General features: G+C 50.3%; 3 protein-coding genes across 4 annotated transcripts; 1 reads left to right on the top strand and 2 right to left on the bottom strand.

Moving 5' to 3' along the window:
• Positions 1–7,539: 7,539 nt before the first annotated feature.
• On the top strand, positions 7,540–11,832 carry LOC307083077 (serine/threonine-protein kinase SBK1-like; the record flags this gene model as incomplete). Its single annotated transcript, XM_079746880.1, has 3 exons — positions 7,540–7,735; positions 9,253–9,455; positions 10,873–11,832. 3 exons carry the CDS (start codon positions 7,540–7,542, stop codon positions 11,830–11,832), a joined length of 1,359 nt encoding a protein of 452 aa, XP_079603006.1.
• Positions 11,833–13,803: 1,971 nt separating this feature from the next.
• LOC307082993 (transcription factor 20-like) lies at positions 13,804–16,648 on the bottom strand. 2 transcript variants are annotated; one of them, XR_013812263.1, is made up of 6 exons: positions 16,481–16,648; positions 15,680–15,773; positions 15,447–15,496; positions 14,730–14,798; positions 14,487–14,534; positions 13,804–13,968 (listed from the first exon to the last, which is right to left on the bottom strand). XR_013812263.1 is itself a non-coding variant. In XM_079746762.1 (5 exons), exons 1-4 carry the CDS (start codon positions 16,634–16,636, stop codon positions 14,754–14,756), a joined length of 345 nt encoding a protein of 114 aa, XP_079602888.1. In that variant the 5' UTR covers positions 16,637–16,648; the 3' UTR covers positions 13,804–14,534; positions 14,730–14,753. The 2 variants fall into 2 exon arrangements, 1 of the variants encoding a protein (XP_079602888.1); XM_079746762.1 differs by having other exon boundaries at positions 13,804–14,534.
• A 13-nt stretch (positions 16,649–16,661) lies between these two features.
• Positions 16,662–19,644, bottom strand: LOC307083222 (uncharacterized protein; the record flags this gene model as incomplete). The annotated part of the gene is made up of 3 exons (XM_079747056.1): positions 19,062–19,644; positions 16,714–18,642; positions 16,662–16,681 (listed from the first exon to the last, which is right to left on the bottom strand). Exons 2-3 carry the CDS (start codon positions 18,599–18,601, stop codon positions 16,662–16,664), a joined length of 1,908 nt encoding a protein of 635 aa, XP_079603182.1. The 5' UTR covers positions 18,602–18,642; positions 19,062–19,644.
• Between the last annotated feature and the right edge of the window lie 785 nt (positions 19,645–20,429).

The following is a 20,429-nucleotide window of genomic DNA, read 5'->3' as shown; positions in this document are numbered from 1 at the left end:
AGTTTCTTCCCAGTCCGCCGGCGTGGGGTTGCCACAACGTTCACACAGAAACACAACATCACCACAGCACGTTCACACCGGCCAGAAACACAACATCACCACAACACGTTCACACCGGCCAAACACACAACATCACCACAACACGTTCACACAGAAACACAACATCACCACAACACGTTCACACAGGCCGCCGACCAGAGACTCTGTGGTGACCTCGCAGCGGCGGCATCACTCGTGCTTGTGATGGGGGAGAGGCTCTGTTTCTGTTTCACACCATCTACACAAACTACACATCATATGACAATCTGACAGATTGTCATATGATGTATAGTTTGTGTCGATAGTGTATAACAGATTGAATCTGTTATACACTATCGACACAAACTACACATCATATGACAATCTGTTACTCACTATTGACACAAACTATTCATCATATGACAATCTTTTTCAGTACACAAACGGTACACCATATGACAATCTGTTTAACACTATCTACACAAACTATACATCATATAACAGATGCGACTCGATTCCAACAGTGCAAACCATAAGATTGCAGATTCTGAGCTCTATGTAGTTCCATCACCATGAATAAACATAAAGCATGCATCCTCATTTTAACTGAATATTTTTATGCCAAGGCAAGACCTTAAACAAGTATAACACAGAAATCATATGGTGTGCTGACATTTCGTACACTGCTGTGAGTGCAAACAAAAGCACAAATCCATATTCTGGTTGAATGATGCATTCTGGTAAACTGGTTAATACCGTAATAGTATGAGTAGCACATTGCTTACTGGTTAAGATGTGTGACTCTTGAATGTGGGGCCCAGAGTTCCGTGCCACACCCCTTGTGTATGATCTGACAGCCAACAGATACTGGGTTCGCTCCCCAGATGTCTGCAGGCTAAATGTAGACCTCCTTCAGAAAGATGCTCAAGAATGCTCTTTAATGACAGGCTTCTGAACTCACTGTAATCGCTTTGGTGAACTTACTAAGTGTGTGTGCACGTGGGTGTGTGTGTGTCTGTGATGGTCTGTGCGTGTGCATGTGTGTGTGTGTGTGTGTGTGTGTGTCTTCAAGAAGCACCTCATTATCTCTCAGGAGGGATTGATCAAACAAGTGTCTAGTCCTAGATCCTAGGACTAGTGTGTGTGTGTGTGTGCGCATGTGTACGTGTGTTTGTGTGTGTGTGTGTGTGCATTTGTGTTTATATCTGTATTTGTTCAAATGCTTGCTTGTGTGCGTGTGTGAGTGAATGTGTGTGCATGAGTGAGGGTGTGTGTGTTAGTGTTTGTGTGCGTGTGTTTGTGTGTAATTTATGTCTATATTAGTGAAGAGAAAAGAAACAAGCTTTCATAAATCACCTCTAAATTGGGTTTGTGAAAGTGTCTCATGGCGCAGTCTGAAGCAGAACTCAGTCCGACAGTTATCGATGTGTCAGACCGACTATTAATACTCTGCACTGGGCTCTGAGTTCTAAAGAGAGGTCGCTCGCCGTGCAGAATACCAATCCATCGATGACTCAGACAGAGTGACTTTAACCAGGTGATGAGGAGAATACCAATCTATCGATGACTCAGACAGAGTGACTTAAACCAGGTGATGAGGAGAATACCAATCCATCGATGACTCAGACAGAGTGACTTTAGCCAGGTGATGAGGAGAATACCAATCCATCGATGACTCAGACAGAGTGACTTTAACCAGGTGATGAGGAGAATACCAATCCATCAATGACTCAGACAGAGTGACTTTAACCAGGTGATGAGGAGAATACCAATCCATCGATGACTCAGACAGAGTGACTTTAACCAGGTGATGAGGAGAATACCAGTCCATCGATGACTCAGACAGAGTGACTTTAACCAGGTGATGAGGAGAATACCAGTCCACCGATGACTCAGACAGAGTTACTTTAACCAGGTGATGAGGAGAATACCAATCCATCGATGACTCAGACAGAGTAACTTTAACCAGGTGATGAGGAGAATACCAGTCCATCGATGACTCAGACAGAGTGACTTTAACCAGGTGATGAGGAGAATACCAGTGCACCGATGACTCAGACAGAGTTACTTTAACCAGGTGATGAGGAGAATACCAGTGCACCGATGACTCAGACAGAGTTACTTTAACCAAGTGATGAGGAGAATACCAATCCATCGATGACTCAGACAGAGTGACTTTAACCAGGTGATGAGGAGAATACCAGTCCATCGATGACTCAGACAGAGTGACTTTAACCAGGTGATGAGGAGAATACCAATCCATCGATGACTCAGACAGAGTGACTTTAACCAGGTGATGAGGAGAATACCAGTCCACCGATGACTCAGACAGAGTTACTTTAACCAGGTGATGAGAAGAATACCAGTCCATCGATGACTCAGACAGAGTTACTTTAACCAGGTGATGAGGAGTATACCAGTCCATCGATGACTCAGACAGAGTGATTTTAACCAGGTGATGAGGAGAATACCTATCCATCGATGACTCAGACAGAGTGACTTAAACCAGGTGATGAGGAGAATACCAGTCCACCGATGACTCAGACAGAGTTACTTTAACCAGGTGATGAGGAGAATACCAATCCATCGATGACTCAGACAGAGTGACTTAAACCAGGTGATGAGGAGAATACCAGTCCACCGATGACTCAGACAGAGTTACTTTAACCAGGTGATGAGGAGAATACCAGTGCACCGATGACTCAGACAGAGTTACTTTAACCAGGTGATGAGGAGAATACCAATGCACCGATGCCTCAGACAGAGTTACTTTAACCAGATGATGAGGAGAATACAATCCACGATGACTCAGGATCAGACTTTAACTGGGTGATGAGGAAAATACCAGTCCAATCAACATAACTACAATTATTTTGGTTCCCAGTGTGGAACATTTCATCATTATCCTCACTATCCGTCACTTTCTAACATTGTTTAATTTCCACTGTGATGCTCATTTTATTTTATTCAACACTTATTCTTTCAGGTTGCCCCATTAGTGATTCGAATTTTGTTAAAAATGCCCTCCCCCCCCTAATAACTTGTGCTTATTGTTCTCATTGCAGAAATGATGCTGTTGTCACAGACTGAAATCTGTTCATAATTACTCATTTGAATCTCCCCAATATGAGAATACTGCTGTTAGCTTTAGCTTATTTTTTTTTTTACCAAGGTTATACGGAAAGGAGGGGAGTGTGTGTGTGTGTGTGTGTGTGTGTGTGGGGGGGGTGTTTCTGTGTGACTGTGTGTGTGTGTGTGTGTGTGTGTGTGTGTGTGTGTGTGTGTGTTTGTCTGTGTGTCTGTGTATGTCTGTGCCGAGCTGGGGGCGTCAGCCCCTGCGTTTTGATTGGTCCGGTGATCTAGTGGGCGGGGCTCAGTGGCTCCACCTACCGGTGGAGCGCGCAGACAATAGAGCAGCACACGGGACTCGAGCTGTCACCGGCACCGCGCTCCGGTTCTCTCTCCACGGTCCAGATAGGCCCAAGGTAACAGTCAGCCAGTCAGTCAGTCAGTAAGACAGCCAGTCAGTCAGGGCTCCCTCGTGTCCAAGCTGCACGGCGTTTTTATTTTTTAAGGAGAAAACAGAAACAAGGCGTTTAATTTTCGCCTCCGACTGCTCCTCTCCATCCCCTGTAGCCTCCGTCACGGAGGTCCCGCAAGGTGACAGCTGCTCTGCTCCTCTACCTGCACACTGAGAGGTAAGAACTGAGGGATCAACCCCCAGGTTACAGACGGAAGGGTTGTCCGGAGACAGGGCGCATCGCCCGCAGCCTCAGACGGTCTGGCTCTGCGGGAGAGCTTCACGGAGGAGCCTCCTCCGTGGAGGCTCCTCCGTGAAGGCTCCTCCGTGGAGGCTCCTCCGTGGAGCCTTTGTGTCTTTATAATACTGTGTGACGCCAACAGGATCTCAATGATCAGCATCTCCTTTTGTCCTGAAGAACATCATGCTCTCCTGTGGGGGTGCTCCTTGATTCAGTGATGTCCATCACTAAGATGCATTCTATATGAATTATCATTTCATATTTTTGCAGGACGATTCTGTTAACAGTTATGAGAAAGTTGGCCAGAGTACCAATGACCTGTGCAGAGCAATGCTGCCACCAGGGTCATATACCGTATCGTTGTGTGTAGTGTAGTGTGTGTATAGTGTAGTGTGTAGTGTACAGGCTGGGGATGGTGTGCGTTGCAGTGTACTGTGTTTGACAAATGTATGCTAATAAATGTGTTATGTACCGTAAAGCGTAAACCAAGAAGGGGGATATAAAAACTTGTATTTCTTGTTTTGTGTGTGTATTGTATTGTGCATAAAACAGACAGACACACACACACTGCGTTTTACATGCTTGTGGGGACCAATGAGGTGTTTGTGATTCTGAGGACACTCTGTCCCTGTCTGCTCCTTCGGCAAGCAGGAGCGTCTGGACAGCTTCATGGTGTGTGTGTGTGTGTGTGTGTGTGTGTGTGTGTGTGTGTGTGTGTGTGTGTGTGTGTGTATGTGTGTGTGTGTGCGCGTGCGTGCGTGAGTGTGTGTATGCGTGCGTTCATGGAGACTGCTTTGATGATGCTAACCCTAGCATCGTGTAGCCTAGCACTTTCCTGCCCTCAATAGGATTTTCATTTATATTACATTTGTATTTTTATTTGCAAAACAAATATTTTATATAAGAAAGATACTGTATATTATGTAATAACATTGCAACTTATCAGATGCATTCATCCAAAGCGACTCACAAATGCAATCAATAATAATTAGAGCATTCAAAGAGGTTATAGTGTGAGATAGTCTCACAAATCATTCATCTTTCAATTCTGATCGTTGAGTTCCTGACTGGGTAACAAAGGCACTCCAGGCTGAGGCGGGAGGAGGTGAACCTCTCCCTGCAGCTGCTCGCGTCGCGCCCTCGGCCAATCACAGCTCTCCGGTCGACCGTGTAGGGCACAGCCTTCAGGGAGCCGTCGGGTTAGATGTTCTGCTCCAGGATTCCTCAACACTTACCTAACCCTTAGCTAAGGGGAGCCGGCTCGGACCCCCTCTGTCTCCAGAGCTCTGAGGGACCAGGACCTTATGGATCCTCTAACATGGAGGGGTTGGACAGTACAGAGACCGGACATTAAGGAGCAGGGAGGGGTTAGACAGTACAGAGACAGGTCATTAAGGAGCAGGTAGGGGTTAGACAGTACAGAGACAGGTCATTAAGGAGCAGGTAGGGTTAGACAGTGAATACAGAGACAGGTCATTAAGGAGCAGGTAGGGGTAAGACAGTACAGAGACAGGTGTATAAGGAGCAGGTAGGGGTTAGACAGTACAGAGACAGGTCATTAAGGCGCAGGTAGGGGTTAGACAGTACAGAGACAGGTCATTAAGGAGCAGGTAGGGGTAAGACAGTACAGAGACAGGTGTATAAGGAGCAGGTAGGGGTTAGACAGTACAGAGACAGGTCATTAAGGCGCAGGTAGGGGTTAGACAGTACAGAGACAGGTCATTAAGGCGCAGGTAGGGGTTAGACAGTACAGAGACAGGTCATTAAGGGGCAGGGAGGGGTTGGACAGTGCAGAGACAGGTCATTGAGGAGCAGGTAGGGGTTAGACAGTACAGAGAGGTCATTAAGGAGCAGGTAGGGGTTAGACAGTAAAAAGAGACAGGTCATTAAGGAGCAGGTAGGGGTTAGACAGTGAAAATTAAACCCCCACCCTCAAGTAAACATAAAGCATCAACCCCAACCCCTTTGTCTGTGAGTGGAGATCCTATGACCATTGCAGGGTCTGTTCCTCGCTAGAGGAGACTGATCGCTTAGCGCTTAGTGTCATGATGTCACCATTACACCACCACCATACTCTCTCCCACCCTCGCTCTCTCTCGATCCTTTTCTCATTTCAATCTCTGTTCTCCCCCTCTCCCTCTTTCTCCCCTCTCTGTATCTCCCTCCCTCCCCTCTCTCCCCCTCGCCCTCCCTGAAAGGGATAGAGGCAAGGTGCTGATGGCAGACGGTTTCCTTTCATCCCTCTGCTCTTTGATATGACACCACCCTGTGTGTGTTGGGTACTAGTGTGTGTGTGTGTGTGTGTGTGTGTGTGTGTTTGCGTGCGTGTGCCTCAACGTGCATGTATGTGCTATGATTGGTGCATATGAGCGTTAATGAAGCAACCACACTTGAAAAGGCCCCTGACCCAGTTTTCCTTGTGCTGTTGATCCAGAACCAAAGGCCAGCTGGTAGGAGCACAAATCATACCATCACACGTCACATCCCGCCCCCGGCAGAGAAGACTTCTCTGGGATGTTAACTTATTTAGCAGATGCTTTTATCCAGACTGACTTGAGCTGAGATGAATTCAGAGGACCAGAGGATCCGCCCGACCGGTTCAGAGACAGACAGACAGGAAGCATGGCCAATCAGCAAGGCTCAATCCGATTAACCACCAGTGGTTCATACAAGTGTGGTGCATGGCCAACACACAACATGTGTGTGTGTGTGTATGTGTGGCTGTGTGGGGATGAACGTGTACGTCCATACTGCTGGCAGTTTCACTTCATGGATGACTCGTGGATCCAGTGTGTTCGTCACGAGCATATAGGGATGCCCTCTGTTTTGTGGTGTGTGTGTGTGAGAGTGTGTGTAAGTGTATTTCGTTGGGTGTATGTGCGTGCGGGCATGTGTGTGTGTATATGTCTATGATGCACGTTTCATTTCATGTGTCTGTGTGCACATGTGCACAGCCCCTGTTTGAGTGTATGTGTTTGTGTGTTTGTGTGTGTGTGACTGTGTTTGTGTGTGTGTGTGTGTTTGTGTGTGTGTGTGTGTGTGCATGTGTCTGTGTATGTGTGTGTGTGTGTGTGTGTGTGTGTGTGTGTGTGTGGTCCACACTGTGGGGGGTTTCTGTTGACCTTGTGGAAACTCTGCTGAGTCGACCGGCTGCTGGGAGCTTCCGGAAGACCCCGCACTCAGACCCCGTGTGAAGGACAGACATCCCCCCCAACCCCAACCCCAACCCCCAAGTCTGATGGACAGACAGCCCCCCGAGCCCCACCCTAACCCCACCCCAACCCCTAACCCCACCCCCACCCCTGACCCCAACCCACTGCTGTATGTGTGTGTGCTTGTGTGTACGTGTAAATGTACATGTGTGTGGTGTGTGTGTATGTTTGAATGAGCATGTGTGTGTTTGGGTGTGCTTGTGTGTATGTGTAAGTGTTAATGTACATTTGTGTATGTGTGTGTGTGTGTGTGTGTGTGTGTGTGTGTGTGTGTGTGTGTGAGAGTGTGTGCAGAAGGGATGTGTGTGTTAGCTGATAAGAAGCAATGTTTCTGTGTACCGGTAGAGATGAGGATCAGATATAACATCCATCCGTTTGCTTAAAAGGCCCGTGGTGCTGACGCTGTCGCCGTAGCAACCCTCCCTCCTCTGATCTCACGCCTTCGATCCTGTTCTCCTCGCTCAACAGGAAGAAGAATCTGTCCTCCCCCCGACCTGACAGACCCCTGACCACACCCCCTGGTGCCATAGCCCCGCCCCTCTGGAAGGATGAGTTCCGCCCCCCAATGCCCCCACCCATACCCCAACCCGCAGCCCCCCGGGGGGGGGGACCTGCTGGAGGAGCTGCAGCTCATCGCCGCCCACAACCTGGAGACCCTGGAGGTGGGCCGCTTCTACGAGGTCCTGAGGCAGCTGGGGAAGGGGACCTACGGCAAGGTGGACCTGGTGGTGCACCGGGTCCGAGGTGAGCCAGACACACCTCGGGGGGGGGGGGGGTTGTGTGTGAGTCTGAGAGTGATGGGAGTGTGTGTGTCTGTGTGTATGTGTGTGTGTGTGTGTGTGTGTGTGAGTCTGATAGTGAGGGGTGTGTGTGTGTGTGTGTGTGTGTGTTTGTGTGTGAGTCTGATAGTGATGTGTGTGTGTGTGTGTGTGTGTGTGTGTGTGTGTGTGTGTGTGTGTTTGTGTGTGTGACTCTCTGTAGGAGGTGGTTAATGCTCTCTCTAAATGTCAGCGCTCCTCTCTCTCCCTGAGTATCTCAGTGTTTCCCGCTCCATAAAGAAACCATTCAGGTGGAGATCACTCTGTCTTCAAAGATCACACACACGCATGCACGCCTGCACACACAGACACACACCCCACCAAACACAGGTATCCTCAGACTACAGCCATCATACTACATCATACATCATCATACTACTCCATACTGCCCATACAGTAGACTACAGCCCTTTACTCCATACCGCCCATACGGCAGACTACAGCCCTTTACTCCATACTGCCCATACAACTGACATACTTGAGGTGTGAACATTGAAGAAATTACTAAAAAACACAAATTCAAACAGAGAAGTCTGGGATTTATAAGGTGGGGTTTAGGAAGCTAGCGTTGGTATCGCTGTGTTGATTCTCTCTCTGCCATTCCCCTCCCTCTGATCGGGAAAGCTAGCCAGTCTAGACGTAATGTCTCACTCTCTCTCACTCGCTCTGGAACGAGTCCAGCGAGAGGGAAATGGAGACAGAGAGAGAGAGAGGGAGGAAGAGAGAGAAACAGAGAGAGCGAGGAAGAGAGGGAGAGAGAGAGAGGAAGAGAGGGAGACAGAGAGAGAGAGGGAGGAAGAGAGGGCGACAGGGACATAAGGTGATGTCATCTCATTGGTCTGATGTCATCTCTCCCTCACTTCAGAGGAATGGAATCCATTCGTTGCTTTTCCAGTTGAACTCATGAGCCCCCCCCCACTGTTACGAGGTGACCCCCCCCCCCACTGTAACGAGGTGAACCCCCCCGCTAAAGAAAACGATACCTCATGAAACCATGGCAGCGTGGCAGCCGTCTCCAGTCCGGCGGCCGGGACCACTTTACTCTGGGTAACTGGCCAACCTCCTCGTACCGGCTCTGTCGGAGGGCCTTTTTTGCATTCCTGACGTCACGCTAAAGGCTCCCAGGCAGAACCGGCACATGGACAGGGTTCAGACAGGCTGGTCACCAGTCCTTCAGGGACAGGGTCAGACTGACGTGTTTAGCAGACGCTTTACCCAAAGAGACTCACATTAAGTCCATTTGTCAGAAGAAAAGAAAACAACCATATATCGCTGTCGATGCAGTAATGATGTTCACAGAACCAAGTGCCAAGCACTAAAGATCACCAGGTTAACCCATTCCCCGTACACCACAGAGATAGCTAGGATAAGATGCTACATGATGCTTAGTCCTGTTATTAAGTGCATGGCTCCCCTAACGACCGGGTCTGCTGTGGTTGCCAGGCACCAAGATGGCGCTGAAGCTGCTCCGTAAGAAGACGACCAAGCTGAAGTCATTCCTGCGGGAGTACAGTGCCTCGCTCTTCCTCTCGCCCTGCCCCTTCATCATCAGTACGCTGGGCATCGCCTTCCAGACCAACGACCACTACGTCTTCGCCCAGGAGTTCGCCCCCGCCGGGGACCTTTTCGACATCATCCCCCCGCAGGTGAGGGCCGTACGCACACACACGCACACACGCACGCCCGCACACACACAAAGACCACAAACATACACACACACACACACACGCACACACGCAATTACCACAAACAAACAAGCAAGCAATCACACACACATGCACACACGCACGCACGCACGCACGCACGCACGCAAACACACACACACACACACACACACACGCAAGCACGCCCACACACACAAACAAATACGCCTTCACCCACACACACAAATAAATGCACAGATGAGCACACACAGGTGTGCACGCAGACACACACCAATGGACACTACACATATTGACATATGCGTACACCAACACACACACACACACACTATGAAACATGTAGACTCAAGTCTGTCTCCATTCTCTTCAGCCTCCACCCCCACTGTCGGTTAGCCTACATCTCCATAGCAACAACAAATGTTTTACCACTTTGAACACAAAAATCTATGCTTTGTAAAGATTCACGTTCTATAACGACGTTCTAGTGGCACAAATAAATATATGCCAGGGTTTATAAGGCAGTATTTATGGAATAGGTTACGTAACATTTGGTAACCTTCATGCCAGGGGCCCGCGGGCCCGAGGGGCCCCTAGGGGCCAGGGGCCGTCTGTATTGAGCCATTCTGAGTGCTTTACATCAGCAGGCATCACATGTTTAAAGGGCAAGCGAATAACGACCAACACAACACACACAATACAACACAACACACAAAATACAACACAACACAACAAATCAACACAACACAACACAACAAGGACAACTTCAAGGACTCGAGCTGAATGGAGCGAAAGCAAAGCAGCTTCTGATAAAAGCTGCTTTGTTTCCATATCTGTAGATATATACTGTATACATATAACCTGAATCTCCCCCCCATTGTGTTCAGTCCAGCCGTCATTAGTGGGGTTTTATTGATTTATGGATTTAATTATGTGAAATGTTCTTTCTCATGGTACAAGATGGAACCGGATAAGAAACTAAAATAGGGTACAGGCAGTGAGATCTAAATCAGACACCTTTGCCTGTTATTGTCTGAAGAAGATACCACCAAATCATCTGTGCCTTAGTTTAATTACTCACAAAGTCCTGCTTCTGTGATTCACATTTTTAGCTAATGAGTTGGAAAAAGAATACATTAATTTAAATGAATCATTCATTGGAGCTACGGCCTCAGGAGGCGTGTGACCTGATTATGTTGTTTTAATTAAATCCATTTTCTACGGCGAGTGCGGGCTGAAATTTCTCCTTCAAACCGTGCGATCCCCTTGTAACGCAGGACTGCAGGGCAGAATCGAACCTGCACCCACTGCCAAGCGGGGCGCCCCCAGGGTGAGCCCTGCCCACATACTGAGCCCCGCCCACAGGCTGAGGCTCATACTGTTGTTTTGTCCTCCCTCCGTCCAGGTGGGGCTCCCGGAGGGCGTGGCTAAGCGCTGTGTGCACCAGGTGGCGATGGCGCTGGACTATCTCCACGGCCGCCGGCTGGTGCACCGCGACATCAAGCCCGAAAACGTGCTCATCTTTGACCGCGAGTGCCGCAAGGTCAAGCTGTCGGACTTCGGCATGACGCGGCGTGCCGGCTCCCCGGTGAAGCGCGTGACGGGCACCATCCCGTACACGGCGCCCGAGCTGTGTGGCGACGCGGCCGCCCTGCCCGACGCGGCGCTGGGCGTGGAGTACAGCACCGACGTGTGGGCCTTCGGCGTGCTGCTCTTCTGCATGCTCACCGGGAACTTCCCCTGGGAGAAGGCGCTGCCCGCCGACGTCTTCTACGACGAGTTCTCCCGCTGGCAGCGGCGGCGAGGCGGGGTCGGCGGCGTGCCGTCCCAGTGGCGCCGCTTCTCCGACCCCGCCCTGCGCATGTTCCGCCGGCTGCTGGCCGCCGAGCGCGTCCGCCGCTGCTCCGTCAAGGAGGTGTTCAGCCACTTCAACCACACCTGGATGCTGGAAGCCAGCCCTGCCCCCATAGGGGGCGGCCCCGGGAATGTCACCGGGAACGTCAATGGGAACGGCACTGGTAGCGTCACCAGGAACAGCACCGGGAGCGTCATCGGGAGCAGCCCCGGGCCTGTCGGTCCCCCCAGTAGCGGCGGTGTCGTGGCGGGCGTGGGGTTCCCCGTGGAGTTCAGCTCCTCGTCATCGGAGGAGGAGAATGTGCTGGTGAGCAGGCTGAAGCACCAGAGTCTGACGCCCATGGCCGTGATGAAGGGCGGCGTGCTGGTGGACAAGCGCTACTCCTCCTCCTCCTCCTCCTCCTCCCTGTCCGTGGGTGGCTCCGCCTCCTCCGCCAGCAGCTACGAGCGCACCGGCCGTGACGCAAGTGGCCGCATTCTGCTGGCCACGCCCATCGAGATCTGCGTGTAACGACGGGGTTGTCTGGCTAAGTGTGTGGTGTTTAGGGCGATGGCACGTGCATGCACACATGCACGCGTGCGGAGGCACGCACGCCGCCCAGCGCTGGAGTCTGACGAAGAGGAGGAGGATGATTATGAATTGCCATTTAGGAAGAGAGGACACCAGTGCAGGGAGTCTGGTTGCCAGGGTTACGGAGCTTCGGAGCAGCTACGGCCACGCCCTTCTTCATATTGACAAAGTGTTTGTCGTTCATCGATCGTTTCCGCTATCGATCGAGAGAACGAGTCTTTGCGGTGCTGTACAGAGAAGAACGAAGAGACAATCCACCGAGAGACGTAAATAAACACTTTAATGACAACGAACTGACAGCCAATCGCTGGGACTGAGAGAGAACGAGACCAGCCTGGGTTCAACAGAACCTCAGCAGCGATGCAGCAACATTCTGTGACGACATCACAACATGTAGACCTGTTTGTGTGCATTAGGCCTCCAGGTTGGTACAACTCATGTAGGCCGACACAGAGGTACATTTCCTTTGATGACATCGGTAAGTTCAACATGTAGGCCTACACGTAGGTACATTCTGGTTACTAGTAGTGACAGAAGAGACTATGGGTTGTACAAATTTAGAACATACACATTTTTGTTCATTTTTTTTTAATTGCATATGATTTTTCTTTTTTACGTAAATGGTGTTTTGTTATCGTTGTCATTATCATTCGTGTTTGGATGGAATTGTTCATTTGAGTAAAAGTCAAATATAATTAAATGGGTTTTATTGAGTGCCAGTTAAGATTTATCTGGTGTTTTTGTTGATGGATTAGTAGCTGCTGTCTGCGGCTTTAGAAGTAGATTTATCTCAGTTACGAAAACGTGAATATTTGAAATCTTGAAAACAATAACTTGAATTCAATTAAGAATATTTCAGCCCACAATTTAATGTACGTGTGTGCATTACTAATCATTGTTTTAAACAAAAACCAAGCCAATAATGGTCAGATACAGTGGTATCCTGATTACTTATACTTCTCTTACTTATTATGTATTTATTATTTAGTACCGTAATGTTGGTTCGGAAATATGATGGCGAATCGTGGGAAAGTAATGCAAGGAACGGAGAATTAGTGGAAGAGTATTTTCTCTTGCTCTCATTTTTTTTTGCATGTGATTGATTTTGTTCTGGTGGTTTAACAATTGAGATGAACATGGCTGGAGTCTGAGGCACAACTTAACCTCCCTTTGATCCTGGCTACACAATAAAAAACGTTGTATAGGGTGAGATTATATGATTATAAAGGTTTGGTCGCTGAAGGATTCAAACTGGATCATTTGTATTCTTCTTTTAATCGTCTCGTCTCCTATTGGTTCATTTCAATGTTGTAATTTAACCGTTATATTCATGACGTTCCTGTGTGGATTGTACCCAGCGTACATCGCCAGGCTGTTCCCGACATTAAACGCTCGTCTGAGGGCTGGAATAACTGTGTTGTTGTTGTGGTCCGTGTATGAAGATGAACGCAGACACGATGAACGACTGATTGCTTCTAAAAATCACACATATTCCTCACATAATGGGCGAGAAACTGTTTTTAAAATAAGACGACAGACAGATGAAGCTGAGATTAAATAAATAACACTGTGCTATAAAAAAAGGGAGGGTTCTTTTTCTGGGGTGTGGATGATTCCTGTTTATAGAGACAGGGAATTACTCCATAAGCCACATCCATCAGTGTCTGCGCTTGTTAACTGTAAAATGCTATTCTAAACGTGGAGGTTTACAGTGAGGACAGGAACAACGTCTCAGAATGTAAAAGCACCAGGGTCAAAGTTCAATGTTGTGGCTTGGTACGTAAAGGTAGCAAACTACTAATTTGTGTTGTTAGAGACAATAACACAATAAAAACGCAAGAGCAATAATCTTTTAAAGAATAGTTATTAATTTAATTTACATAAATTGCATAAATAACACAGAATCCAGAGTTCATTGTGCAGACACAAATTATCCAAACAAAGAAATTCCACAAATGAATGTGTAATAAATAGTACAAAGTGACTTGCAGGAAACAAACTGCAGTGTGGATCAGAGAGCAAGGTTGTCTGTCGCCCGTCACTCACTCAGTACCCTGCAGAGTCCCGGACGGTGTTCTGCATGGGATCACAGGTGAACGGGGACAGGGATCAATATCACGGCAATCTGGCTCCTCAAGACCTACCCACCAGTGATGCATTAGCGCCCCCTGCTGGCCGTCTACTGTCCTGTGGACTGTGTCTGACCAAAGCTGAGTGAACCACTAGCTGGGCCTCAATGGGGACCAGTGACTCACTGGGAACTATGGGAGAAGGGCTTCAGGGATACAAATGGGGTCTTTAAGGACATCCGTGCGAAACACACATGCATACACACGCATATACACAGGCACATACGCACGCACATACACACACACATACGCATACATTCAAACACACACACAAGCAAATACAAAAACACACACACAAACCTTTGCACGCACACATACACAAACACATGAAAACACACACACACACACACACACACACACGTGTTGTAGGTCTAGCAGCCTGTGTGTTTAACAGGGAGGCAGACATTACTCATATTCGTCATCACAATATGAATGTCATTATTGTACTTGACGTCCTCCTCTCACCAGGAAGTGGGCAGCCCGCTCAGGTCAACATGCTAGCCGGTGTTATCACTGAGGAGACAACAGGAGGAGGTGTGGTCAGGTGACACGTTAGGCCAGGGGGGTGGGGCTATGAAGGGGTTCCATGGCTCTAAGGTTATTGTGTTATACACATAAACATATTTCCCCGTCCAGATGCCATCTAATGAGTAGGAGTGTATTTCTGAATCTGAATTATCTTTGATGTCATGAAGAGGTGTGGCCTACTTGATGAGTGGGCGGTCCCTGAGGTCATCTCCGGAGGCGGGGGTGAGCTGCCCTCGTCAACACCTTGTTCTACAGACACAAGGACTCAGGTCAGCATCCAGGTCATCACCCTCTCACCAGGTCAGCATTCAGGTCATCACTCCCTCACCAGGTCACCATTTAGGTCATGACTCTCTCACCAGGTCACCATTCAGGTCAACACTCTCTCACCAGGTCACCATTCAGATCATCACCCTCTCACCAGGTCACCATTCAGGTCATCACTCTCTCACCAGGTAACCATTCAGGTCATCACTCTCTCACCAGGTCACCATTCAGATCATCACCCTCTCACCAGGTCACCATTCAGGTCATCACTCTCTCACCAGGTCACCATTCAGATCATCACTCTCTCACCAGGTCACCATTCAGATCATCACACTCTCACCAGGTCACCATTCAGGTCATCACTCTCTCACCACGACTCAGAACGCACAGTGAGACCTCAGACAAGGTGGGGTCAGCGACTCATTATCATAACCCTAATCAATATGGATATTATGCAGTTAGTAATGACCAGGATTAGATAAGATGGACGGATATGAATCGATTCATCTTAGACAGGATATTTGCCTAAGCAAATCACCATGGCAACCACTCTGACTAGACCCTCCCCCCCGCCCCCCCTTGCCAGCATTACAACGCTCGCTTCAGCCACACTCGCCTGGGAGTGGTTACCTTGTGTTGGGAACATTTCATAGAGAAGTTTTCCTCATTTAGAAGACAACCTGCAAACAGAGGCGCATTGTATTAATAATAGGCTTGTTGAAATTCCTTTAGATATTCATCTATCAATTTGCATAGTAACACTATTAACCATTTTCTAAGAACTAAAAATGTGTACTTGTTTTGGTAAAAAGCTTGTTTTGGTAAAAGATTTTGAAGTACATCGGTGCGGTTGTGTTGGGTACCTGAGCTGATGGCACATCGGTAGTGGTAGTTCAGACTGCAGCCCTTCTGGAAACAGCCCATAATAGCCCCAGACTCATGGCATTCACAGCACAACTGGAAATTAGATCACACACACACACACACACACACACACACACACACACACACACACATACACACACACACACACACACACACACACACACACAGAAGTATAACACGTTTAACATTCAGTAAACAAAGTCCCCACTTTCTTTCTAAAACCAGACCCCCCGTTCCAGAAGGCCCACGTAGCTTGCTCACCCTGAATTAAAATAAAAAATAAACTGAATGCCTGCTAGACCATGACGTGTGGGACCCAGAGAGGCCGTTTGAATCGGATTTACGTCCTAATCTACGGTTCTTCATACTTTGTGCGAATAAGTTGAAACTAAGTGTCAAGCCATATCTACATCCAATGTTACCCACTACATAATCATCATCTATGGTCACTAGAAAATCATCACTAGATGAGTTCTGATAGATGATGATTGGTCTTCCTCCAAAGGGCCAGTCCTCTGTTGCGGTTCTGACCACGTCCCTGGTGACCTGAATCCATCCATAGCAGTACTAGGTTACCCACTACATACTGTTCCACTTCCTAATCATCCATCCTAACTTGTCCTTGGGTTAGGTGTTCCTGTGCGGCGGTACTGACCACGTCCCTGGTGACCTGAATCCATCCATAGCAGTACTAGGTTACCCACTACATACTGTTCCACTTCCTAATCATCCATCCTAACTTGTCCTGGGGTTAGGTGTTCCTGTGCGGCGGTACTGACCACGTCCCTGGTGCCCCTGGCTGCCTCCTTCAGGCCGTAGAGCCGGCCCCGGACCAGGAACACTCCCGTGGCCCAGACGCCACAGTCCTCGTGGACCCACCACTCCTCCGGCCGCCGCGTCGCCTCCGTGGTAACGCGTGGGGAGTCCACCGCCATGACGGAGGACCGGTCGTCTTCATCATCACCACCGCCTCCCCCCCCCTCCTCCTCCTCCTCCTCCTCCTCCTCCTCACCATGGACGCGGTCGCCCTCGGCGGCAGGACACAAACTGCCACCGCTCCCGCCGCACGCGTGGACCTCGCTTTGTTCTGTCTTCACTCTCGGCGTGCGTTCGGCGTTGTCCGTTGTGGGCGTCGACCTCTCCGGCCCCACAGTGTCCAGCCGGGGGGAGGAACGGCGCAGTGGGACCCCCCCCTGGGGGAGCGGGGCCACGGGGTAGTAGGGTCCGTGGAGGTCCCCCAGGCCCAGGGCGTTGGCCGAGCGGCCGCAGAGGCAGCAGGCCCCGGGGGCGCGGCCCCTGCTCCGGGGGCCCAGCCGGCCCAACCGGTAGCAGGAGGTGCCTGGCACAGGGCCGGGCGGGGCCCCGGGGCCACCGCCCTCCTCCTCCTGTTGGTTTACCACCGTGCAGCTCCTCTTCCCCACGTGGACGAAGGGCTGGAAGTGGTCGACCTGGCTCCTCCTCCTCCCCTCCCTGAGCTGGGTGTACTTCAGCAGGAGGTCCGGCTCCCCGGGGGCGAACAGCGGAGGCGGGCTGCTGGGACGACGGCGTTTCCGTGGTCGCCGCCGTTTCCCCGCCACGGTTTTCCTCGGCGCCGCCTTCCTTGCGGCGGACGGAGCAGGGCGAGGCTCTGGGCGCTGCCCGGCGGACTGGGGGGAGGGTCGGGGCCGCGTGGTCCTACCGAGCTGTTTGGCGTCTTGGGGGGCCTGTGGCGGGGATTTGAGGCGCGCTCGTTCTGAACGCCGCGTTCCACTGCGGGCCGATTCAGGGAGCTGCCGGACGTTCCGACAATCGTCTGAATCCGTAGAGTTATCGGACGACTTATTGGAAGAGTTGTCGGAAGAGTCGTCCAGAGAACACCCTGGAGTCCGTGTTTTGCGCTGGAGCTTCGGCCGCGGGGGGGCCTCCGCCTGGTCCTCCTGCTCCTCCTCCGATGACAAGGAGGAGGAGGAAGAGGCGACCCCGTTGATGTAGTCCATCACCTCCTCCGTGTCCTCCACCTCCTCGTACCCACACTTCACCTGGCTCCTCAGGTTGTGCTGCGACACTCTGCAGGTGAACTCCGCCGCCGTCGCCATGGGGACCGCCGCCATCCTGATCCTGGGGCTGCGCCGCAGGTCGCCGCGCTCACTCCCAACCGTCGCTCCGCCCGACACGCTCCCCTTATCGGACCCGCTGTCCTCAGAGCCGCGGAGCATCAGTCCACCGCCGCCGGCCGCCTCCTCCAGGGTGACGCTGTCCTCGTCGCTAGAGATGTTGATGGGCGACTCCGAGTAGCGGCCGTAGCGGACGGTGACGTCGGAGAGCAGCACCACCGGCCGGGCGTGGCGCTCCGGGATCACGCTGTCCGACGAGTCCGACGAGCAGGAGCTCTCGCCGCTGGCCGAACTCAGCGCTGAGGGGAGCAGGAAGCAGCCCCGCCCCTCGCCGCCCAGCGCGAGCTCCGCCCCCTCCGCCGGGCTGCCGCTCCCCCCGCTGACGGAGCTGCACGCCGCCGAGTCCTTGGACGCTGACAGCAGGAAGATGACGTCAGAGCCGCTGTCGCTGTCCGTCCCCGAGCTGCTGTCCACGGCGGCGGCGGTCTCCGTGGGGTAGAAGCCCGCCTGCCACAGCCGCCCGTGGACGCTCTCGTGGAAGAGGCCCCGGCCCTGCGGCGCCGCGGTCCTACAGTCCATGGCGGCGTCCTGGAGGTCCGCCTCCTCCATCTTGGGCCGCAGTGGAAGGACGAGGCCGCCGTCGGGCCTGCTGCCGTCCGCTCTGAGCCGGGCTCTGAGTGGGGAGCTGCCGTCGGCGCTGCGGGCCGCGGCGTGGCGCCGGTACCACTCGGGTCTCTTCACCAGGTCCATGGCCTCGGTGTGACCGCGGGGCAGGGGGCTGACGCTGAAACCCGTCGACAGATCCATGCCTCTGGCGGCTGGCGCCCTCTAGGTGGTCCCTGCGGGTACTACAAGAAATAGATAGGTAAGATAAGTACATGAAACGGGACGACCAGAGATCCAGACCTGTGGGAGCCGACCAGGGGGTCCTAAACCCGACTGTAGATGGGAGGTCTCAGTCTAGACCTTTATTCAGATAACAGATAACAAATAACATAATGGCTATCTCAAAAGATGTTAGCATAAACAGTATGTCTACTACAGTAATTATTATGGTTGCACATTTACTAGTATTAAAAGCCTCTCTATTAACACACGGGTTAACATTATTGGGATAGTCTCCAGATGCACAGTGGAGAGCTCTGAGATGATGATAACAACATGCCCCATAGTACAAGCTGTTATGGAGGCTGTGACAGTAGAATAAGAGCCAATAACGTAAGAAAATAAATGTAATAAAGATAGGTCATTCATAATATCAGCTTACCGAGACGGTTGAGATGGGGCTCGGGTCTCATCCGGCGCTGTTTCGGCTCTGCGGCTGAAAGACCAGCGCTGACGACCCCTCTGACAGCTGGCAGGGCGCTAGTCTTGTGGTAGCTTCGCCCGGAGGCTAACAGCTAGCACGGAGGCTAACAGCTAGCACCAAGTTAGCGCGGTTAGCTTTGCTCCGTGGCTAACTGCTGGCCCCAGGTTAGCCTGGTTAGCTTCGCTCCAAGGCTAGCACGTTAGCCTGGCTAGCTTCCGGCCCACACGGACGGGATGTAAACAGAACCGTCGCGGCTCCGCCTCATCTCCGCAGACCGGTTCGTGTGTGATGCGGACCGACGGAGGACCCGCGGGTCACCAGAGGATCCATAGATCCAGGATCGGGGGGCTCGGCGCCATAATGCACCGTACAGCGGGGGTCTCTGACGGCAGCTTTACGGTACACAACATAGGACCGTGTTGTGAGGACACGGGCGACCAGACGCTTACCGCCGAGCCTCCCCGGACCCCCGGAGTGGGTGATGCAGCGGCGGGTTCCACGCTCCTTACAGAGCCTAAGCCTGAAATAAAATAAACTTATACTAGGTTTATTATATTAACTGTTTCCTTGAAGTCCATAACTGCTGGCAGACAGACAGACAGATCCACGCACACCCACATATTGTGTGATCTGATGAATTTGTTTGAGCAGTGATAACTTGGTGATAGTATTCCAATGTGTTATGTATTAAGGAAACAAACATCGAACATTTAATTTTACCCACAACATATGGAAATGTATAAACCTTATAAATTTATGTTGTATTAGGTTTAACAACATGAGACTCACAAAAAGTGCATTTGTCAGAAGAATTAGAAAAAAAACAATATATCGCTATCGGTACAGTAGTCTATGGATTAATTCAAACGTGGAGAATAAGATAATTAAAAAAAGGTAAAGTATGATTTTAATGTTTGCACAAATACACATAGCACATACAATGTCTTCAATGGATTATAACTTTCCAGATATAATTCTGGAGCAAAACTCATCCATCAGTTGGCCTATATAGTAGTTTATGCTAGCCTATATATTGCCAATGAGTGCATATAATGTATTATACCAAGTTTTAATTAATCTATTAGTCTTTCCTTCATAGATCATTATTCATGTATAAATAAATAAATAAAGATATATATATATATATATATATATATATATATATATGTATATAATATTTCTAACCCTATATATATATATATATAATATTTCATATTCCTAACAACCTACCAACAACTGCAATTAAATGAGTTAACCGGTTGTATCTGTCCCAGAGAAGCTCAGTGCTGAGGTCATGAAGGCTGATCCAATGCGGTGGTTTCTCTG

The sequence above is a fragment of the Pollachius pollachius genome (assembly GCF_949987615.1).
Source record: "Pollachius pollachius genome assembly, chromosome: 11".
In the NCBI taxonomy this organism is placed as follows: domain Eukaryota; kingdom Metazoa; phylum Chordata; class Actinopteri; order Gadiformes; family Gadidae; genus Pollachius; species Pollachius pollachius.
Note: the sequence above shows the minus strand (reverse complement) of the source record. Positions and strands in the feature narration are given on the sequence as shown.